The sequence below is a fragment of the Rhopalosiphum maidis genome, chromosome 3 (genome assembly GCF_003676215.2).
Source record: "Rhopalosiphum maidis isolate BTI-1 chromosome 3, ASM367621v3, whole genome shotgun sequence".
NCBI classification, from domain to species: Eukaryota; Metazoa; Arthropoda; class Insecta; order Hemiptera; family Aphididae; genus Rhopalosiphum; species Rhopalosiphum maidis.
The window spans coordinates 10,117,514-10,143,574 of NC_040879.1; the positions used below are offsets into that span (position 1 = coordinate 10,117,514).

General features: G+C 33.5%; 2 protein-coding genes across 2 annotated transcripts; both read right to left on the reverse strand.

Moving 5' to 3' along the window:
- Window positions 1-2,389: 2,389 nt before the first annotated feature.
- LOC113559666 lies at window positions 2,390-3,408 on the reverse strand. Its single transcript, XM_026965419.1, has one exon. The coding sequence runs from the start codon at window positions 3,406-3,408 to the stop codon at window positions 2,644-2,646; it is 765 nt and encodes a 254-aa protein (XP_026821220.1). The 3' UTR covers window positions 2,390-2,643.
- Window positions 3,409-9,166: 5,758 nt separating this feature from the next.
- LOC113559844 lies at window positions 9,167-22,029 on the reverse strand. Its single transcript, XM_026965621.2, has 4 exons — window positions 21,496-22,029; window positions 15,702-16,221; window positions 13,772-14,053; window positions 9,167-10,777 (listed from the first exon to the last, which is right to left on the reverse strand). The coding sequence occupies exons 1-4, from the start codon at window positions 21,555-21,557 to the stop codon at window positions 10,649-10,651; spliced, it is 993 nt and encodes a 330-aa protein (XP_026821422.1). The 5' UTR covers window positions 21,558-22,029; the 3' UTR covers window positions 9,167-10,648.
- Window positions 22,030-26,061: the final 4,032 nt, after the last annotated feature.

Genomic DNA, 26,061 nt, shown 5'->3' on the forward strand with positions numbered 1-26,061 from the left:
TGTCCAATTTAAACATAGATGTATAGGTAATAATAATAACGATTTTGAAAAGAATAAGAAAGTAACGAGTAACGCCGACAAGTTTGAAGAAATGATGTTGGAATATACTATATAAATTATACCCATATGCGACATTGAAAACAAAAAATAAAGAGGAGTTTAAATTATTAAAAGGGCCCTCGTTACTGCCGTTGGTTTGAGGTCGAAAGACCTTAAGTTTTGACAAAATTAAAGTCAGTTAAAGATGTCCGATTTTGATTCTGAAAAAAAAATAAACTCGGCAGAAAATTGTCTATAGATCGTATGGAATATTTTGTGAAAATTAAATCTTATATCCTAATAAAGTGTTAATAAAATTTTTTAAATATTCATATTTTCAAATCATAATTAAAAATTAAAACAGGAAAATGTTTAGTACGATTTACAGACATTTTTCTGTTGAATTTAAATATTTTTTCAGTATTAAGATCAAACAACGTTAACTAACTTTAATTTTGTCAAATCAATAAGTAAGTTGTCGTAAAATTCGAGTAGTGAATTTTTATTATTACCGATTTAGTGACATGTGCATGAGCGTACGAGAGTGGCATCCGTCTGCGGCTCCAGCCGTTTGAACTCGCATTGAATTTCACTGACACTTATAACAATTTACAACTAATACATAGATCTCGAGCGGCTAAGAGGACATTATGAACTGCTTAAATGTTGTCCCTTAACAAAGACCGTAATGGTTTAAACATAATTTGCGACCGTAGCGGTTTAAACATAATTTTAAATATAAAACCTATGGTCGATTCCATACAATAAAATACCAGCATTTTGAATAACTAAGACTTTATTAACGCCAACTACACAAATTCAAATACAGTTAAATATATATTATAGTAAATATAGCTAAACATCAAATTCTATACTAAAATTCTAATAAATTGTAGATTATAGTTCTAACTAATCTTAAATACATATAAGTTTTCATTACACTAAATGTATACTAAATCGTATTCTATATGCTAGTACTAAGTATATATATTAATTAAATATGATGTAGAAAATAAGCAATATTATATTATGGCTGTAGGACGCTTATCATAATCAATAACTGATTAATAACTAGTGCTCGGAAGTTATAGTACCTAAAAAAAGCTAAGTATGCATGAAAAAATGTTAAATAATATTATGAAAAAAAAAAAAATATTTAAAATGTTGTATAATATAAAATTGACATTAAACGTGCAATGTGCCTAAATATATTAAAAAGTTATAGTTAAGACGCTTATTATGAAAGGTGAATCATTTATTTTTTCAATTCACATCAAAGTCCATAATAACACAAATTTAATAGATAAGTAAATGTACTCGTATAAATTGTACAACTTATAAATAAATTATAATATGCTTATAATTAGAATAATGGATGTCCTAAACAAATTTTATTCAGATTTTTAAAAAATGAAAGAACACCATAATATTACTTGTATATAAGCAAAAAGATATTTAAAAAAAAAAGTACTAGTGTACATTGTATTGTTCAAATGTTGTACATATAGGCATTAGTTATATTTTCTTTTAATTTTATATATTAATAGTTATGAGATGAAAATTAAACTTGTACTGTATTATGTTTGATAAATACAAAAAATTTCATTTTTTAATTATATCTATATTTTGTACATATTTTTTGAGGTATTTTGAGCTTTTAATTTTTTTATTTTATTTAATTCGAATTTCTATGTATTACAGGTTGTATTTTTTTTTCTGTACCTATCTATTTATTTGAAATAACTTAATATTTTTATAGTTAACATTTAATTTTGTACTATTGTATGCATAATGGCCGAGGCGACGGTAAGTTCTCTCGAATAGATTGTAAGACTATTTAAATACTGATTTTTATTTTATTTCTATTTCGATTGCAATATAGTTTTTAGCTATAATTAGATATTTATTTACATTGTTATTTTCAATAATTTTTGTACTTAGAATTTTTTTAAATTTATATTTTCATATTATTATGTACATTAAATTATATTGATATAATTATAATGTACAAATGAAGGTTTACTCGGGAGAGTTTACAATCGTCCGATGGCCAGTAGCTCGGTTCACTTTTAATTCCATTAAGTTGTCTTAAATAATTGTTTTACTATATAGATAATAATAGTTTTAATAATTTCACGGTTAATAATTTAAAAGTATTTACGTGTTACAACTCTTTAAAACACATTTTATCAAATCTATATTTAAAATTGTATATTTTTATTTTTATTTAAATTATTTATTATTATTTCAATTTATTCAAAAACCAGGAGCAAATAACTGTGAGTGTAATACTCTCGCAAAAGTATGAATTCACTTTTATTGGGTTTCTCTTTCTTTTTGTTACAACATTCGAACTCTACATGCTTGTTTTTTGTTGGTAAATCTACTATTGGCGCTTATCGATTATAATAGGTTAATAAAAATTAATTTCAATCATTGGTAGGTATATTGGTATTTTATTTGCGGTTTATAATTCGATGACGTGGGCTTGGTACGCGGTAAATGAGGGTATACGAAAACACGCATACACATACACACAAACACCAACACACACATACATACACACACAAACCGAGTATGCTCGGTTTGGTACACCGATAAACGCTATAAGAATCCATCCAAGTAATCCATGGCTAAGTTCCACAGCTCGCTCAGAGTTATTTTCGGGCCGGTTATCGTCAACTGAACGTCCCGCAAGATTTTCCGAGACGTCTTATTCGTCCTGGGCATTCTGAATGTCTCGAACTGCCGTTTGTTGTTCAAGATAAAGGGCCCCGTGTTGTCGCGCACCAGGTTCGGTCCCACTGTATTCGTGTGCATGATCACGTACAGTAATTTGGACAGCCGGACGTTTTTGATGTACACTGCCGCCGTGTTCGGAGTCGCAAAACAATAGTTGATGCGCCGCAGTCCCGGAACCATTATCAGCTCTTGGATATCGGCGTACGTGGTCGCGGTCAACGACCAGTTGTTCAGCGGGTCTTCGTCGGCCATGACAAAGTCCGACGAGATTTGGGTGTACGCGCACTCCAAGTCCGCCAACGCCTCTAGCAAAACCATCTTCAACCCCTCTTGGCTGGACACCAACCTTAACTGGCTCTGATCTGTGCCGTCGAACTTCACCGTGGGAACGGCGTACAGCACCACACTCGCGCCCATATCGAATTTTATAAGCCTGTATATTCTGAAGTTGTCGCGCAACCGTCTTTTTATGGTCCTGACGAGCTTGCGCATGGTCACCTTCTCTATCTTTACATACGTTATTAACGTGGGGTCAATGGATCTCGTGAATTTAATCATCTGATGAGTTAAGATCCCGTTGCATTCCAGTTCGTTTTTGTCAAACACGAACGAACCGTAAATCTCCATTTTATAGTGTTTTTTTTTCTTCGTTTACTCGCACGATAATATCCGCCGTAATATTATATTAATTGTGATGCAACGAAATTCCCAGGCCGTTTTGTTTGGACTGTAATCCGGAGAACTCCCGTATCCTGCAGTAATCCAGCAGCACGTGTAATCCAAAACTCGATGATGCGATTCTGTATAAAAAAAAAAAAACAACGTAATATCATTACAATAAAATATAATACACGTAGAAACGTAATTATTATTGAACTTTAAAGTGGCAATAATTATTTATTAGACTATTATTATAATATTTTAATAAATTACCACGTTATCAACTTTAAGAACCATAAGTACAAACTTAAAATGTTTATTTTACATTTAAGTAAATCAAAATTATTTTAAATTATAATCATTATCATGACTGAGTTAAGAAATATTCTACCAAATGCATATTTTAAGAATATTTATTAGAAAATTAGCTGGTGATAATGTGAGACATGCTAAATATACCATATTATACTTTATACGCGTATGGTGTATACTGTATTATATTATTATGACACATTAACTTTTAATAACCATTAAATATACTTTACGTATTATTAATTACTATAATACACTACTTTCTCTATTTATTAATAATATACTCCATACACTGGCATTATTATTGTTATTTGTTATGAATACTAAGTTATGATTTATTTCAATCTTATTTAAAGCAATTTAATTAATTTATATTATATACTTTAACATTAATAATTTCACGATTCAGCAGTACTTAACGACGGTGGCGCAATTATCAAGAGTATCGGGTGTGCATTTCACAGGGGCCCGCGGTTTTGTGATCATAATATTTGTTTTAATGTAATAAATAATTATGTCTTTACTGTTTTGAATTAGAGAATAATTCAAATTACGAGTACCTATGCGAGAAAGCAATTACGTGTATCGTAATACAGTATAGGTCCAAAATTCGGGTATAGAGTTAGAGTATACATTATAATTGAAAATTTGAAACTTATTTTATTATTATACATAATTATGTTGGTGTGTGTGTACTGTGTAGTGAATAAGTCATGACTCATGACTATATTACCTATATGTCTGACGATAATAAGACAAAAAAACTATGTATCTATAGAATTTTCGTACTACTATCTTATAATAATGAATTGGATACAAACAAAATCATTAATGGTTTTGTTGCCGTAAAAATAAGTTTATTCTTATGTTTGTTTTTATAAAAAAAAAAAATTAACTAATTCAAATTAATTAATACTATGACATGTGAGAAACAATATTTTTTTAAGTTATACTAAGGTATGACTATTTTTCATTTTTATTATTAGGTAAGGATCCCGCGATCTGGACATTTTCACATAGGCCCATTATTATTAAGTTGCGCCACTGTATAACCAATCGAAATTCGTCAATAATGTTAATAAGATTAATATCGTTTTAAATAGTAATAAATACAGTCATATACAATAATTTTAAAAATTTATACCTGAAAAATATTGAAAAAAATAAATATCACTGTAAAACTTATATAAATATTTAACATGATATCTTTTATTAATTATAGAGCCAGCAGTGTTTAAATTTTGTACATCCTTAGAATACAGCTCCAGCTATACTTTAAATCCCGGTTTATGCATAGATGTAGCTTTATTAGAAGCTAGTAATTAAGATGATAATTGTATGACATGGTCATTTTTATTAATTTAATAGATTTAAGTGCTATGACTTGTATCAATCCTAATCAATGTTTACAGTCAGTACTATCATAACTGTCAGCATTACAATGATATGTTATGGGAATTATTTATTATATCTTAGCGTTTAAAATAAACTGTTTTTATATGATCGTTTTAGATGTTTAGTTTTTAATAAATATTATTTTATTTGCCGGTTTAATATTTATAGTTAGCAAATATAAAAGTAACAACAGGTAAAAACAATATTTAATCTATAAGTTAAATATTCATTTTGGCGTCTGCTACATTATTATACGTATAATGATTGAAATTGCATAACGTGCTGCGTGGTAAATACATTTATGATTCGCACATCTGAATACAGTTGCGCTAACTAATACCTACCTATAAAAACCAGGTGCAGCCACTTAATGTTATATAGTAAAGAAAGTGAGATGCGTACCTTTACTATTCACCTAAAAATGTAAGTACCTATTTTACGCAATTCAAGCTGTTCTTATGATTACGTTAAGGATACAAATATACCGTCACTATATAGTATACATCTGAAAATTATTCCGAAAACACGAGAATACGATTACTAAAACCACAATGGCGTTTCAAGTTATAACATTTAATATGCATATGTAAACTAAAAATAATTTATATCGAAGTGACTATTAAACCGTGATTTGTCTTGAAACAATACAAACATTCATATACAGTTTTTACCTATATAGAGGTACCTTAAACAGAAAATAATGCACTGTATGGTTTTATTGTGTCTTTAGAAGGACGACGCACACGGGTAAACCGTGTATCGTGTATTTTCTATATTTTGTTACTGTATTTACTATATATTTTATGTACTATAGTTAGTATACTTATAATTGTATTCGTTATGAACGACCAAACATTTATCACAAATAGAAGAAAAATTTATCTGTGATGTGACGTTTCTATTTTATCTATTGTGTGACTCAATAATTCTGTGTAAAAACCATCTTATGTCTACCGTTTAATTCTTAAAAAATGTTTACACTATCACTGAAAAAAAATTATGCTTACATCATAGATAAATTTCTCTAGTGTTTGTGATGAACGATTACGTAAAAAATATGTACCGAACGGTTTTGGTTCGAGTGAAACATATGATACTGTATTTATAATTTCGTAATCACAGATTTAGTGATATATTAATGGAATATTCGATCACTTGTGGATTAAGTACTATTTGAATATCTATCTATATTAGACTTACCTATTGTGTCCGATATCGCACCCCTTTTTAGTCGGCCGTACAATATTAACGTCCTCGTATTAGTCGATCAACAGCTGTTGCTTTTATGGCGTTCCTACAAACGTAGTTGTTCCTAGCAATAAAATGAAAACAATAAATTTATGTTGTAATCAATCCAAATAACACAATGTAAAAAACCGTATAAGAATAAACAAAAACACTATCGCAAGAAGGATAGCCATCGTGAGAATATGTGTGTCGTACGTGTCGTGCAGAAAACACTCGCTGGGCGTCGCTGCCCGTCAATAGTATGACATTGCGACGATTTATATCGTCGAACTTTAATCCGTTCGTTTCGCTTTTACCTCGGACTCCTAGACAAACGTCCAACACGATCGTCTTCACGTCTGCGAGCTATCGGACGGTCTTGCGAGACTGTGAATATTAATGCAGATATTATATTTAATAATGTTATATTTAGACGACGGTTGAAAACAGCAAGGTACTTTTCGCTCCGTACAGTCACCAGGATCTAAGCGAGACGCAGTAGTACTCTGATTTACGCGGACAGTGTCGCTGTGGTCGTCGTATCCGCCCCCAGGTCGGAAGCTGAGTTATCGACACAGCGACGGCGCGACGCAACGTCCACTCCTCCCCCTGTTGCGACCCCCCCGAAAACTATTGTCGATTATCTGTTTTCGTTTCCATACAATATTCGGGCAACATTTTCGATACTTTATGGTAATGTAGCTCATCGCGTTACAGTGTAGGCAGCATGGCAAAAGTTACGGCTCGCTATGTTGTACATGGTACATCATCATCATCATATTTTGATTAAAGATTTGGGGTGATTGGTGGGTTGAAAATGTAACAAAGTCCCTGATTTATGTAAACAAAATCGTATAACTACGGTACAAAGTTCAATGTGACTACAGAGCGCGTGAAATATTTGATTATTTTTTTTTTCAAATGCCAATTGTTATTGTACTTGTTTGCGATATTTAAATCTTAACGTGTAGGTAGATATTTAAATATTTTTAAATCACTTTCGATTATACAGCGTATTTTATAATGTATGCAATTATTTTAAATATTCTACACTATAATTTAAACACTAACATTCAATTTTTTTCATTTATATTAACTATTACGCAAGATATTTTTAAACTAATCATTGTTTTGTGTTTTGCTAATTAAATATCAAAACGGGATTTTATTTTCACCGATTTTAATACGGTTTTAGGTTTAATAATGTACATAATGAATTATAATGAATAACTAGAAACAATATATGATAAAAAAAATATATCAAAGTATAAGGCTAGCCTGTATATTGCTTTGTGATTTAAAGATTCTCAGCCCAAATAATAACATTATTGATAGTAATAATAATTTGTTTTAAATTGCTATTGCCTACGATTAATATTTTTTTGACTACAATTTATTATGTTTTCTCTGGCGATTTATATTTGAATAACAAAAAAAAAAAATAAAATCGGTAGACAAGTGACTAAGTGAGTACCTCTTTGCTTTACATTAGGTTTCGTGGGTCACTATAACGAGTGTGTTAAATTTGAATACAAAAAAATTATTCAGAGCGGAGATAGTCTGACAGTTTACGTATATCACTAAGTATATTTCATGATAAGCTATTAAAATAATTTATTTTATTTTTAGTACCTATTACGTTAGGTTGATTTATTTTTATCCTAAAACATGGCATTTATATTATTATAGAAATATATATTTATACTATAATATTATTTTATTGTTATTAACATTATAGTTAATAATATCTTACTATTGTAAATACCGTAAAATATAATAAACTAATAACCAATATTAAAAAAATATAAAAATACGAGTTTTTATTATAGGAGAACTCAGCTAAAGATACCAAATTATTTTTGATATACAAAAAAATACATGTTTTTAATATATTTTTTTTAACTATAGAACTTTACTAATTTCGATTTAAATCTGTTGATTGATTTATTCATTCTAAATTAATATTTAACCGTTATACGTTAAATGTATTATGACGAGAAAGCATAGTAGGACATTACATATTGTGAATATAATGTTATAATTTAATTATTTAAAAATGTATAAAAATATATATTGCTACCAAGTATGTATTCGTGGTATTCTTTTTACAATTAAAAATCCAATTCTTTATTGTAAAATATATTTTTTTTTAAATTTAATTTTTACATTATATTTCTATTTTTTCAAAGTAGTATAAAGTAAGACATTAAAATATATGACAATGAAATATTTTTGTTCGAAATATCTAAAGAATATGTCTATTGCAAATAGGAGGTACCATAAAATTATTTTTTTTTATTAACTTATTTTGATAAAAAATAATATTCGACTGTTTATAAAAACTCTCTTTAATAGTTACTTATTTCAATCAAGTCTTAAAAAATAACGATGATAAAAATAATAAAAATAATCGACACGAGAACACGACTTGCTTGTGTACGTACTATGTACGTGTAATATGTTTATTATAATATATAATATACATACATAATATTTGTTACTTAAAGAAAAAAAAAAAATTCAAAGCAGCCTCAATTGCAAAATGTGGAAAGGGCTTAAATAAAACTAAATTTGGTTAGATTAACGCGTAATACATCTGCGGGTGAGAATCTGTTCATACTTTTAGTTTTTACTCACACAAATCACATGTATCAAAAGTATTGATATGTAATGTGTACATATTTCATTCTAGCACATTATGTAATTATATGTCTCATCCGGCCACGATCACGTCATGTGTGAATTAGCATATCATTGAATTTGTGGTGGAGACTGAATACCATACCTTGCTTCCGCGGTCATCATAAACTAAACGACTTCACATTAGCTAACTATAGCTGCTGTAGCCTTGTCTGTTTTTTTCCCACGAAAAACCGTTGTTCTATTATAATAATATGTTCCCGTAATAATATCACGCAACAACAATCGCGGGACTACAGTTACTTACTTTTAGTTATTAGTATTTAAATATATTTAGAATTGAAAATTTCTCACAAAATTGCGCTAATATTGCCTATGAAAATCCCCTTAAAAATCAAGTTTAGTTTCTAAATCAACACTTAGTCTCAGTCTTCAGATTTCACGGAGTTTCTAATGTACGTACCGGGATTAAACAATCGCGTTGCATAAAATCAGGTATGATAATAAAATTATTTAAATGTTACAAGAAACATGACAACATTGACAACGTAAATTATACATTGTTTCTTTTTCCACAGTATAGTTTTTGATCTCTCCAACAAAACACTATATTTCCTTATTCCGAACAATCGACTAAACTTAGATTTAAACAGAAGTTATTGTGTATTATTATTTGGTAGATATATTTTATTAGGGCGATGAGTAACATGTAGGTGTTTGAATGCAATACATTTTCTATTCATTAGCTCACGAACAAATCGAATTAATATGTGTTTAAATATAGTCGAATTGTGGTGTATAAAATGACTATATCGCCATTGTTTAAATTAACCTTCCAGCATTCAATCATCATGTATGACGTGTAGCGTGATGTACTCATATAATTGTATGCAATTATAATATATTTCAAATAAATAATCAATCAAAAAGCGTTGTACAGTAATATCACGTGTAACATGACTACATCGCGAAAAAAAATTATTCTAAAACGCTCATATAATTGTTTACATATTATTATAAGTAAAACATGTTAAGTCTTACGTGAAACAATACAATATAATAATAATAATAATAATAATAATAATGGTAAAAATAATACTAAAAAAAAAAATGATTTATACATGTATAGATTACGTACGCACAGCATACACCCTAAGACTATTATGGCGGATTAGAGCGATACACTTATTAAATGCATACGATGTAATCACTCCGACTCCTATGACCAGTGCGTTTACAGAAAAAGAATGAACGTACCTACCTATATACGCTCTAGTTGTACTCTAACAGTATTATAATACATTATACAAAAGCTACAAATTACTATATAATATTATTTACTAACGATGACTATATTACTGATGCGATAAACATCGATCCGCATATGCGTATTGCAGCGATAAATATAATATGTATGATATTCAATCGGTCACACGATAATGATATGGCTTAAGATTTATAGACGAAATAATACATGGCCACATAATATTATGATTTATAATTATTATTATGTCACTGCGACGCGCCGTGGACCGTCGAGACTGCGCTACGGTTGTCGCCGACGATTCTGACTGGTTCCGACTTTGACATAGGCTTTTCCTGTTTTCCGACTACACATTTTCGCTATGCGTCGTTATCGCCGGCCGGCTGCAGTAGTGGTGTCGTTTATCTGGCCCCGAGAAAACAGATTGGACGGTCTGAGGCTCTGGCCGATGGAGCCCATCAACTCGACGGCAAAATCGCGAATATTGCCCGGCGAGTTCTGCGTTGGAACAAAAAAAAAAAATAAATATAATTAAAAAATAATAATAACAACGTAAACGTCTAACAATAATGGTCTAGTCCAATGACGTATAAACAGAAATGCAATTGGTAATTAATTAATGATATTAAATCATACAGCAGTCATAGTCGTAAGGTGTCGTCAGACTAGTAGTTGTTAAGAGGACATCATAACAAATTGGCGATTGGCGTTCGGCAGAAGAACAAATTTTATGTCGTTAGCTTTAATATTGGAGTCAATTTACCTACCATCAAATTTATAGGTAAGAATATTATCTAGCACATGTCACATGCTTTCATGGATATTTCAATTTTTAAGTGAGATAAAACTTATTAAAATACTCGCCGTACACTCAGAGAAAATATAGTTTTAATTTCCATGATTTCATTCCATTGGTTTACTATTTTATTGCTTTCTTGAAATGTATGACAAATTTCATCATTTCAACGATAACATAGGTAATCAATTTAAAAATATTTTCATTAGTGTAAGAATAAAAATATTCAATCAAATTTTAGCAAATCCATTGACTTTATTCAGTTTTTTATCAAATAAATAAAAAATTATTTTTATTTTATGTTCAACTGACTTAGAAACGATAGAAAATATCTTCATTTTTATGAATAATTATTATGATATTGAATTAATGAAAATTAGTACTTGATTTATCAATGGACCGTTACACCAGCATTTGTTTTCTCTGTCTATCTCCCACATAATATAGGAACAAAGGTACACCGTATTTCCACGATTACGACTCTCTGCTTCAGTTTAGGACAAAAGCAACTATCATATATTTCTTATCCGGTATTTCCTGTGCATTGACCGGATAGACTTTTAAAATTTACAATTTTGAATAAATTATTAATGGTTAAAAAATAATCGAAATTATTTTAAATTAAAACATGCTTATACTTATAAAAAAAAAATGTTCATATTAAGAATCTATCGGGTCAATGCACAGGAAATGCTCTTCTTTATAAAATATATTATAATAGGTGCTTTTGCCCTAAACGGAACCAGAAAGTCGTAATCGTGGAAATACGGAGTATCAAAACAAATGCTGGTGTAGCGGCCCCTTAACAAAATGGTTTAAAACCAATAACTCATTACATTAAATACATTGCAATCAATCTTTACATCACTGTTATTCTTCCTATAATCAATGTTATTGATTATCATAATTAAAATTATTATAATAAAAACTCACTTTAAAATTAAAATATCAATAAAAGCCTACGAGATATGCCCTAGATAATATTGTTACCTTTAAGTTTGATAATAGATAAATTGACTTCAATATTAAAGCTAACAAAAATAACAACATAAAATGTGTTCTGCTGAATGCAAATTTGCTATGATAATATGATGTACCTGCGTTAGTAAGACAGGGATAACACATTTACACGACGTGTACGGAACTCGTAGAAAATTGCCTACATTTAACTCCTTAAAAACAGTCAGCATGTAAGTGGATTCAAAACTACCAGTGTATTAATTATTCATGAAAATAATTTTGCGCGAGACAAACTCACGAAGGCTTAATAACTTTAAACATTTTTTATCATTCGTAATTCGTATAAAAGGCACTTAATATGTATGTTTTTTTTTGATAACTTAAAAAGATATTCCATATTATTCATTCATACTGTCTCTTTTTTTTCTTTCATTCGTCTGTTAAGATATATTGAGTATTTATAAAAAAAAAAAATAATCATGCTATGACACAAATAAGTTGTTTTTTCTTTTATATAGCGTGACATTTGGTAAATCCAATGTGGATAATGAACTCGTAATATTGTCCCGCGCGAAACCGTTTTTCCGTATAATGTAGTCATTATTACGCAACCACAATTACTAGTACTGACATGGGACCACTTTTAATATTATTCTCTGAAATCGTGTTTAAATAACATATTATCTATGATTAAACATGTTATTTTTAATATTCATCTCAAAATGTCATTGAAATTGCCTACACTAAACTCCTGGAGAGTGTACCATGCACGTCACGTCATCAAAAAAGTTTTATATAAACAAATTTAATGACTTTTTGGAAAAATTGATTGCAAGTAACACTAAAACGGTGCTATTGGTGGTTGTTGCTCACTCTTTACTCACGAAATCATACAGAAACAAGGTTTCGGGCCGGAAAAATATAAATTTCAAAACATAAATTTCTCTTTTCGGACTTGGACTAGATAGCCCGATCGGTTCTCCTAGCGTGAAACAATTTGTAACAAACAAATTATTACGGATTTGGGCGGCGCGTTCGTATGTAGTCGCGCGTATGAATTTTACCGTCATTTAACGCGGTAATCGAAAGACAATTGGTAATCGCATTTCTACGGCGAGCTAATTCTCCGCAGCTTCGGGCTAACGCGTAGAATTAAACACTTCTGCGCTAAATCACGTGAATTTCGTTTCGCGATAACCCCTCCCCCCCCCCTAGTCATCCGGACAAATCGAGGTAAAACGCACGGTAGGAAAATATAGTGCAATATTTGGCGTGTCATAGATCCTCGAAAGTGGCGGACTTTATCTCGTCGGCGTTCTTTTCCGTTTTGTCGAATGGGCGCGAAAAAATGATTTCAACAATACCGACGCGCGTTTACTACGGTTTTAGCATGGTCGACCTATATATTTCGACTACGCGCATACCTGCTATCCATAATACGATAATGAGCCGCAAGACGCGTGCGTTTTATTCGATATTCCGGACCTGAAAAATCCGATTATTGCGATTTGCGACACCTTTCAACGACAGCGTTATGATTTGAACGCCGCCGTCGGGTTTCTGGCCTGCATGACGGTCGTACGCGCAGGCGTCGTGTCGTAAACGCGCGTTGCTGCGGCGGAAAAAAAGCCACCGGCGTACTACACAGTGTTATTGCCATATCGACTACAACGTTATAGTGATATTGTGGCGTGTGCGATTGCGTAAAGCGATCTGTTCGATATTCGGACACCGACCTTGACGGCGGACCGGAGTTCGGAGTTGAACAGCCGGCGCAGACCGCGGTAGTTGCGGCCGAGCAGTTTGCCTATCGTTTGGCCGGCCATCCTCGGGTCCGTGGCCACCGTGGTGGACGCCGCCCCGCCGCCGATCTCGTTGTCCGCGGTATTGGCCGCTGCCATCATCATCTGGTCGCCGGCCGCGGTGCTGCTGGCCGCGGGATCTCTGGCCGCCTCGTTGATCGTGTCGCGGACGATGCTCGACACGTTCCGGAATGCTTCTCGGGCGTCCGAAATGGTCTGCGGCATACAGAGAAAATGAATATAAGATTAAAAAAAGCTCGTGGTGTTTGCGAGGTGTGTACGGTAGCGACTTATAATTATTTGCGTTTAAAGTCTAAAATACATCATGCGAAACGTTAATTTTTTTCATACAAATATTTATGATAATTATTTATTAATTAATAATAATATTGTCCATGTGTCGTAGCTTTAATCACACACAGTTCCTTATAAGCTTTTGGTAACTTATACATTTATAAATGAAATGAGTCAAACGTTCGTAAAACAAATTTTATTAAAATAATGAAATATTTCATGAAATTTTCAAACACTACATGGTATACGACTTATACAATTATATAGATTCGGATTATTATTATTTTTTTCAAAGTATTAAAAATCTATTAAAAAAAAACCGTAAAATCTGTGTTTTAATATTATCTACATTAAACCAATAATGGATCGGTTAAGTTTTAAAAAAGATATTATTCAAAGCTAAATTATTTGATAATAATATAAATAATGAAAAAATATTATTACATTTATCGACATTATTGAAGTCAATGATGAATTTCTAGATTAACGTCAAGTATTCATTTACGATATTATTATACTAACGCACTACGTAATAACTAATAATCATCAGACGCAAATCCAAAATAGGAAAATGTCTTTTCAAAAAGAAATTTAGCTATAATTTAAGTACATGATAGATTATAGATTTGATAACAGTGTCAACAATTGTATTCATGTTTTTAAATTAGTGAATTTTGAGGCGCATAAACTATATACTATAATATGTATATACATATAACATTAATCCTAATCGGTGGGCGGTCTTTAGCCTCCTTCCTTGATTCACGCCTGATAATTATTATCGACACTTTTACAATTTCAATAGTTCTTATTTTATGAATAATGATGCAGAAATCGTTTATATCTTAATATACAAATGAAGTGACGTCGTGTTAATCGACATATTTTACAGTTGTATGGGTTTGGGATTGAGTAAACGGCATTTTTTTAAATCGTTTGTATTGGATAAATTCAAATCTATAGATAGTAAACACGTGCGTTAAATTGACGAATAAATAAAACATCAAATATTTTTTTTTTTATTAAAATATGTAAAATTAAAACGTAAGATTTTTAAAAACTAATTTCGCATCTCCGTATTGAAAATATTAGTTCTGTTTCACCGATAATTTTTTATACCAAAAAAATATTTTTGACACACACGATTGGATCTCAAAAATCCCGAAACCGAACGAGACGGGTGAGATTCACGTTCATCCGTTTGCGATCATCGAAAATTCGACAAACGCGAATAACGGTTGACTGCATTACGCACAAACTCAAAAGTCATAACCTATGGATGATATACACCGCCCGACGGCTTTAAAGATCGCGTGAACTTTTTTCTCGACTTTACGATATGTTTATTATATTGTAAATCGAATCGATGGTATGGTGTGGTATTTCAATCACAACATTCGTGCAGATAAATAATATTACCGACCATAATCTCGAGTCGGACACCGGTCAAGGCATATGGACCCTATATATATATATATATAAAACCGTCGGAAGTCCTATCGGATTTTCCTCTCGCGAAATATACGCCTACATATTAACGCGCGTTTTATAATGATATTGGTATACTCACGCCGCCGATGAGCGAAAACGTCAGCGCCACAACTCCGGGTTCGCGGTTCGCGTTCTTGTTGAACAGCTGCCTCTTCTGTCTCGACGCGTCGTCGTCGTACAGCCTCTGTCCGGCCGGCTGCTGCTTGTGCTGCTGTTGCTGGTGCCACAGGTGGATGTAGTCGGCGGCTTGCGGACCGCGGAGTTCGCGCGCGGCCGCGTCGGCCATCGGCACCATGGACGCGACGGTCAAGAGTGCGGCCGACGACAGCACTACGGCCAACAGAGCGGCCAACAAGACGAACGCGGCCGCGGAAGCGGAGGCGACAAACGCAGCGGCCTCGGACGGCGGTTCGCAACCAGGCGATTCGTCCGCGGGCGCCTTGCCGCTGTTTCTTCTGGTGGCCACTGCCACCGCCGGTTGCGGGGCCACCGTAACGGCCGCGGTCACGTAGCAACAAGCCAAGCAGTGACAGGCGACGTCGGTGGTCGCGGTCGTCCGCGATATCCGCTTGTCGTCCGCGGAGTGGCCAAATCCGTCGCTGTGTAAATGAAACGAGAAAAAATAAATAAATATTAATGATAATGATACTTCGGAACGCGCGACCATGTCGGATTTCGGGAACCAAAACTTTGTGAGTTTTTCGGGGAGCCGAAACGATATAGTGTACTTGTTATTATTCTGATTGAATAGGTATGTGCGCGAAGTTACACAACACGTGTTGACGTATAACTGAAAAAACTAAAATCATTTTTAACTGTAATACGACTTGCGCGTGCCTGCGGTAAATCCAATAATCTGACAGGTATTCGCGAATGAGTGTGCGCAATAATCAATCGATATCGTTTGAAATCAAAGCGCGATTAACGATTTATAGTTAGACCAAAAATACAGTCCGTTCCTTGCGAGTCTCGACAGAAATCCGTCACTGAGCGAACAATAGTATGAATAACGTACTGTCTGTTCGTAGTCGGTTTCGTGGTATGTGTGTGACTCGAATGGTGGAAAGAGTAATATTATGACGTCTTATGTGGTGTGTGTGCCGCGTGCGTTGGCGCGGCAGCGTGACAGCGGTATTGTAGCGTATACGTATATAATATCGGTACGACCTATCACGCGACGTCGATCTAACCGCGGAAGACTCCGTCGTCGTATTAATAATTCTTTGGGCGAGACGGCGAATGTTGACAATAATAATAGTAATAATAATAATAATATAATTATTATTGTCGGATACCACCTGTTACGTGACCGAGACGAGCGCATGTAGTGGTCGCACGGGGAGGCGACAACCATGCGTATCCTGCGCGCGTGCAAGTACACGTCGCATACACACAGAGTATAATGTTATATGCCTACGAGACGCCGCCTATGTGTTCACGTTATTACGGTGATAATTGACCGGAAAATAATAAGCGCTGCGGCCCATACCCGCGACGTTACGTACGCGTATTACTGTCGTATCGCAATGATATACACATTGATAATACATAATATGTTATAGCGCGCGGACGCTATAACGGGTAGTGTGTATACGGTCCGTTCCCGCGCGATCGTCCAGAAGCACTTCAATCGATAAACGATATGTTGTTTTGATTACACGTGCGTTATAATATTGTACAGGTGCGTACGGCATCCGCGTAACCGTCACGATATTATGCTCGCGCACGTCGACCGCGTAATGCACACGACATATAACATAATGATAACACCACCACCGTTACCTGTTCAGCCTTCGCGACCGCGCCCGCGCCCACGCTTCATTTTGCGCGCGAAAACCGACTCGCGTTTGTACGGCCGCGAGCCCGAAGGCATTGCCCGTTATGCACTTACCGCTTATGCCGCACTACACTGTTTATACCGTAGTCGGCAGCGGGCCGTTATTATTTCTGACAATCGCACGGCCGAAAATACTCGTTTCCGATTAATAGGTCGCACTTCCTGACGCCGGTCGTTACATCAAAAAAAAAAAAAAAAAAAAAAAATACATTGATGTCGTAACCGATTTTTTTTCCCCGTTGTTTCTCTTTCAAGTTTTGCAAAAACGAAACGAACCCGATGGCAACCACGGCTATGGGTTTTTTCTTTCATACTACCTATCTCGTAACCGTGCAATATCCAACAACGGTACTGACACGATACCACTTATTGTTGTAAGTGACTTTGAATCCGTTTTTACACTTTAAATCAAATTAAAAACAAAAGTTTTAGTTTCCGCTATTATTTTATTAAAATTACCTATTTCAAACACCTTATTAAACGGTCACGTGGCCTCTTAGCAAAATACGTCGATATCAGATTACTGTACGTTATCTCGGTTAATGTATTTTTAACATAATTAATACTTATACCTAGGCAGGTATAAGGGTTTGTGATTTTATCGATTTAACTTCAATATTCATTAGAAAAAAAAAAAAAAACATTTTATTTATTGCACGAAACCTAAACTTTAGTATACTACACAATTTAGAAATAATAATAATTTAAACTAACTAGTTTTCACTTATCGAGAGAATACAATTACTACCTACTTAATTCAATAATGCATTTTAGGTTACCGAAATTCTAACACACGACATAACCAGCTCTTTCTAACTTTTCTTTAACTAGATCGTGCCCATACTTGTCAGCACTTTATAATTGGTATGCATATACTGTACACGGAAAGCACGTCATACAGCGTGTAAAACGTCGAGACGACGACGTAACAATACACGTTTTCGATTGTTTCACTCGCGGTTTGGTTACCAATTAGGGTCGTTGCAAAACGTGAAGAGTAAGATTTCTTTGATTTGAACAATCGGTTTTACGGTGGTGTGTTGTTCTGTTGACAAAACAATTAGGAAGTAAAAATATTTTATTCAGCAAGTCTATAATACAACTACACTGTAATACAGTCTGTATTTCACCCATAGCCTTATTATACAGTGTTATTTATCCAGAGCCCTTATTGAGTATTAAGCCGTAAATATAAGCAAGTTCTCTCCAGGCTGGACAAATTTTACTAATGCGAGTAATGTGAATTATTTTTGTTGCCATTCAAAAATATTTAACGTCATTTTTTAGTTCCATCTCAATGGGTTAATATAGTTAGCCATTCATGAAAAATTGATTACGGATCCGATCGATCCCAAATAATTTCTTGTTCTGTTTCAAAATTCTTATAAACTTATAAACTTATAACTTATAAATTTATATAAATTAATATTTATTTTTTTTGCGAGGTTTTTAATTATTTTAACGTGCATTCTATTGTTATCGTGACGGCATTAATTGATGAGGAGAGGGATATTACCTAAAGATAGTGACAATGCAGTAAACTTAACTATCAATTTTTCTAGCCCCCCCCCTTCCCCAACGGATTTAAATATTGTAAATACCATTGGAATAATCTTTATTCACAAATTGTTATGCATATTATTTCATAATTAAAAATTATATTTATTTTACTCTCGATTAATATACATGTTTTTGTTAATACCTTTTTTTAGAAGATGATTTACCGGAGATCATGGTCACTATAAGGTATGGCCTACATAAAAAACATTATTGTTTTGGGTACAATTATTTTTTCAAGGGCTCACTGCAGACACATCGACAGTGCTTATTATTAAAGTATTATTGCAGTACACCGCGGTATATGGTTCTCGGCGCGTCATCGTCTATAATAATAATAATAATAATAATAATATAGAGCGCCGGTCGTCGGCCTCGGCACCGTCGCCGTGACTTTCACTATCGTAGCAGTAGTAATAATAATAATAATAATAATAATAATATAACGATATCGTATGTTCTCTTTCGTACGGTTCGTTCTCGATTTCTCTCTCCTCGTTTTGCTCGCCTACATATTAATATAATACATAATGTTATTATTGCCACCACCGCGCACGGCACTGCTGCTGTCCGCTCGGCGATCCGAGTGTTTTAGCCTTATCCTACTTCCAGGTATATGTGTACGCGCGCGTGTGCGTAAATTATTATGTAGCCGTCTTGCCACCGGGCCGTGATGTAATTCCGTTGCCGGCCTACGGACGACATGCGGTGGGTCCTTCACCGGCTCATTAAAAATAAAAACACACGAAAAAATAATAATATTAAGACACACTCGCGTGCGCTTATCCGCGTAATCCCGCGTACATGTAATAATATGTAATGGTAATACATTTTTTGTTTTATTATCATCGTGTGGTATCGCGTCCGCCGTGCGAGAACTATGCGGTCGGGCGCGTTTTGCAGTGGTTTTTAGGTTTTCGTTACCGGCGATGCTGTAAGGACGACTATACCGCGTGACGTAATGTCCATATTTTTTATACTGTATTTAGTGTTATGATGATACAGCGTTCTTTGCAATAACTGCCTGTTCCCATACTGTCGTAATTGGTTTTATAACGATGTTCGATTAGTGAGTATTGTACTTATGTATACAGATTATCGTTACTAGCTAATTTCGATGATATATCGTACTTATTGTCTGTATACAATACTTGTCTGTCATTATAATAATAATTAATAAATTGTTACGATATTTTCGACGGCGGCCCTGACTAAGACTATAATAAAAATATAATGTGGACTTAGAATGCGTAATTTTTTTTTCAAGGTGACGGTTACGCGGGTGGTAACGGAGGCAAAGGCCCGCTTTAAGTCGTGTTGTAAAGACCTCTATCCACATTCTCCAATAACATATAATAGTTATTAGACTTTAACTATCAATACCTATCTACAATATTTTATATTTTTTTATAACTACGAAATATGTTTAATTAATAGTTTTTCGACTTTTATTATAGGTGCGTTTTTGTGACGTTATTTCATTTCTAAACATTTCTATAGAACTATTCCTATCTTTTTTTATTTATTTTTATAGTAAAGACTGACGTGAGTGGGTCAACGATATTTGATAGCACAAAATAAGTAAACTTCTTTAAAATACTACGCAACCCGAACTATATTGCGGTTGAATTATATAATCATATAAATCGCTAACGTTGATATATACATAAATGAGAGCAAACTATTATACTGTAAAGGACATTAAACTGTCTAAATAAATAAAAAATGGATTTACAGGATTTTCAAGAAGAAAAAGTAGAAAAGTGACTGGATACCTTGAAAAAATAAAACGGCCGTGTTGTGTTAAATACTAGATGATATATAACATTATACTGTAGGTACGACCTTTGCGTAGCGCGGATACTGAACTGCAGTCCGCCTTACCGGAAGTGTGTAACAAGAACACTATATTTTCTGATTATTATTGTGACAATTATTGGTTTATTCAAATTCAAAAAATAAATAATTATTTTTGTGTTTCTCAAAATTTGTTCTAAAATAGCAATGTATGTATAATTATAATACATGATTTGTAAAAATCCAAATAGCCATAAAATTTTTGAAGTGTAGATAGTGAACGGGTTTAGAATACATAGACAAACGCGAAGAGGCACTCTGCGGCAGAAGTAGCATGCAAGCGAAACGCGCGAGAGGGTTGCTGGTATTCGCAATCCGACGCAGAGCGGTCGAAAGTCAGCGTTACGTGTGACACAAATCACATGTGTAATGACTACTAATTAGACAAGTCATTGAATAGGTAATACATACAAAGTTGTAAATCGGTTCGGTGGTTATATAGGAACGTCTCGACGGTTGGCGGGCGGTAATTCGGGCTGATATTTTTCAAAAAAATAAAAAAATGTTTAAAATCCAAACACGCCGCACTACAACTCGCGAAATCGTCTACTTATATTATGCGTGACAAGTACGCATTAAATACGTTAATATTATAAAAAATACAAGTTGTACAGGTGTGTACCTGCAGTCGGTAGCGGCGCTAGTTCCGGCGGTGAGACCGCGGGTACAACGGGCCGTCACCATCTTCGACGTGGGTCTCGTTGATGTCTACGAGCCTCCGCCGACGTTCTGTCGACTGCGGCTGGTGCAGTGGTGGTGATGACTATGATGACGGAGATGATCTCGGACGATCGTTCCGACGTCGCCGCCGCCGCCGCCGCAGCCGTTTACGTGCAGCAGACGACAGACCGCGGACATGACCGTGCGCGCACGCGGTCAACTCCTGCGGTACGTTTCCTAACGGATATCCGATGGAAAACGGCTGGACGGCGGCCCTATGGAATATACGAATACAGCGACGGCGATATCGGAAACGATGTACGACGAAAACGATCGCGGCTAATTACGACAGTCGAAATTGTAGTACAGGTACGTGCTGCCGGTAATGTCGACGCGCGTGGGCACCGCGCGAGTGTCGGTCGGCTGCTGTAGCGGCTCGTCGTCGGATTTCGATAGCGGTTGCTAGACTGCCGGGCAGTCGCTACGCGGTGAGCCTCGATCGACGGGCACAGCCGCTACCACCGCCTCCTCCGGTTCTTCGAACGACGCGTGCACGCCGCACCACCACCGCGGGCACGCGCGGCGGAGTGGGTGTAAACGTATATAATATTCGAAGAGATGGGTATATGGTGTGGTGTGTGCGTGTGTGCGACATATTATTATTCTATCGCACGGAACGCGCAGTGGAGTGGTGAGAGGCGGTGGCTTGCTGCTGCAGGTGGTGTGTGTTTGGAAGGTCGTTTTCGGCGGCGCAGTGACAGTAAATAAAAATAATATAATATATAACGCCCGTACCGGATAATATAATATTATTACGGTAAGGAGTAAGCGGAGGAAAGGAAGAAAAGAACCTCTGCGGCGTATGGTCGCGGGCCCGGTGTCGCCAGCGCACCGGTGGTAGTGGGACGGAAGTCAGTGGTGGTGGGAACCAGGCGGCTGTGGTCGTTGCGTTGCGAATGAGGTAATTCTTATCATAATATAATAATATTACAGTTCCTATGCCCACTGCAGTTTATAAAAATATACATGTAACCCGCCGTGTACGTATAATGTATACGCTCATATATATATATACATACATATATATATATATATATGGGTATAAGTATATGATATATCGTATCGTTACATCATCGCAGCCGCCGCCGCCGACCGGTCACGAGAGTTGTTGGCCTATAGGTATGTAACAACATTACACTCTCCCGCGTGTCCGGCAGACGGCCAGTGATCTGCAGCTGATGCACGACATTCGATGTACCTACATCGTATCGGATACTTCAAAATCTATAATAATGACATCGTACCTATTTATCATAAAAAATATTATTATGTCGGCGTATAACCGTTGAGGGGATTCGATCCCGGTCTATACCATCATTGGTCAGTTGTACTGACTATCCGGATATAAACCTTCTGAAAACGTATTTGAATTTGTCATGAAATTAACGGAAAAATGAATTTTCTGTTTTTTTTTTTTTTTTTAATTGAGCTTTTCTATTTCACTGCTGTCACATACACATTACACACATTACTAATCTTTAGTTTAGCACTCACTTAGAATATTGCCCATATTTAACTATACTTAAAAAAATCGATACCGCAAAAGTGAGTCGTCAAATGTATGTCGTATGGCCGACCACTTCTCCTTCATATAATTACTCATCAGTCCATCACACAGCCATGTGATTCGATTATTATTATAGGTCACCAAAGTCGTATTCATCGTTGTGATTGCCGTTATGAGGTTTTAAAACGCGTTATATAAGATTAGCTGGTTAAGACTATTCGAGACTATTTCATATAATGTGTTGAATTAGGAACTTAAGTGGAAAACCCTTCGGCGCTGACTAGAAATTCAAAAAAAATATCCCATCAGTTCAATATCGAGTACTTAATAATATAGCAAACGAAAAAATACGATATTATAAAAATACTTTGAAACGTGTATATTAATATACGCTAGTACATAAGAATCGGTAATGTATAAGAGTGCATTTGCAGTTTGGCTCAAATAGAGTGTTTTAGAGTTCCGAGCAATTTTATTTTACGATAAATATATTTGAAAAAGCATCATGATTCATAGTTGTATATACAAAACGACGTTAGATTAAACATTTAGGTACTTAAATTATTGATTTGTTTGGAGTATGGTTTGAGTAGTATTACAGTTATATGTCTTTACAAAAATACTCTAATTTATTCTAAAATAAAATTAACAAACATAAAAAAATAAAATAAAATACATTTATAATATATAACCTATATATATATTACTGTAGCATAGAAGAAATATTTATGCAATCATAAACATGTTTATACGTAATTCTATAATTTGATAGTGATGTCATTATAGTCACAGCTTCATGAAAATTATACATGAATATTGAATATAATATATAAAAAAAACTATTTTCAAGGCCCTAGAATATAAGAGGGAAACTAGGACATCAACCATTTATTTAATATGTAAAAACACAATATTGTAATTAATATAATTTACTATTTGGCACATATAATATATATACGTTATTATATTAAATTTTATATCGATTGGTTATCTATATGGATACAATATTGTGTCTGTGGACACATCCATATAATTTTTTACGATATTGTATAATTATTATACTCATTAGTTATTACCGATGCTACGAACATGAAACATTATATTATTATGATGTATAAATGTATTAATGTATTAATACATATTTAATATTATAATTATTACTAATTATAGCTTATTCGGTATGAGGCCGATGGCCATATTATCTTATTTATCACAGTGGTAAATATTCAAAGTTGCTTGTATGTTTTTCTTTGATCTGATTTTTAACGTTAGATTTCTATAATAAGCAACTTATTTTGTTCTTTGTTTTTAACCCGTAACTGGTAAAACAGGGTGTCTTGGACCGATTCACATTTTATTTTTAGATTATCGACATAATGTCTTCTATATTCACGGACCTCTATCAGCGCACCTTTAAATTAGTGATTAGATAAGATATCAAACATGGGAATAACAAAATAATTAAGTTGTTGTCACTGTTGTCAGTCGAAAAATTATTCGTCACGGGTTTCATACACACCACGCAACTAATTATGTTTATTTTTAAAAGTATTTTTTTTTTTTTTAATAATTGTTATGTTTCATATCTTATCTACAGCCACTATTTAAAAGGTAAGCTGATAGATTATACAATAAAATGCGAAATTACGTCGATAATCTAAAAATAAAATGTGAATGGATCCAAGAGACCCCACATCACCAGTTACGAATTAAGTGACGTTTTTAAAAATGAAGTAAAAATGTAATTTAGAGATCATTCAATGATATTATGAACAAAAATTGATTTAATATATATATTTAATTTTTCTTTTTAATTGGGTCTAGTAAACTCCTATTAAACAGTTACAAAAAAATTACGTCACTCACCAGTTAAGAATTAAGCATCAATTTAAATTTTAAATATTGTTTGTTATATCAGCATAATATTTAAAGCATATTGTTTACTTCACACAAAAATAAATAAATTCACTCTTTATGGAAATTTATATCATAGCATTGGCCAAGCAATGATAATGATGTTTTTTTTTCCGTGTCATCAGCTCTTAACATACGATTTTATATTATGATAATTTAAATTGTTATTTATCTAATAAACTATTTGTATTATGGTAATACAAAATGGTTAATATATTATAATGATCATTAACTTCTAATTTTAAATTAGACACTAAATGCTCTTTAAAGTTGATCATTACAAAACACACACACTCAACAATTTTTAGACTCCGTCAAAAATATTATTTTAGATTCTGGACGAAGTGAGGAATTTATTGATTTTACAATGATGTATGTTTTTTTTATTTATTTATATTTTTTTTTTGCATCTGTCATCGCGTTTTGGAGTAGAAATAATGCTTTGATTTTAGACTTCAGCCCTTCTTTGAAAAGGAAAATTCATCTAGTTGGTACTTTGGGTAGGGTTCAAAAGTAAAAAAGGCCCAGTATTTTATTATTATGGCACACAGCAGTCAGTTTGACATTCACCATAAATCCGAGCGAATTATTATTAACAGCTATTTTCAAATATACAGTTAAGTATTAATAAAATAAAATAATGATTTTATGATTGTTAATCAAACGAGTTATCTTATTAAAAAATCTCTTACAAAAAATCTCAAATGCCCAGTTATAATAAATGTATTCAAAGGAGTGGAAATTCGTCCCTTATATCGTAATTAGGTTTCTCGACCCTATTACAATGTTCTTAATGATAAATATGAATCATTTTTCTTATACCTATGGTAATAATATAACAAAAATTGTTGTGAGGTTAAACCCTTCACAATAATGATTTTCCCGTGTATCTATAATCTATATAGATATATTATAACGTGTATAAGTGTAAAAGGTTTCTTATGTGTGAAGTTCTTACATAATATTATTTTAAATATTAATATATTTATTTATTATATTTCTTTTATTGATGAACGATATTCCATAAGGATATAGATAATTATACGC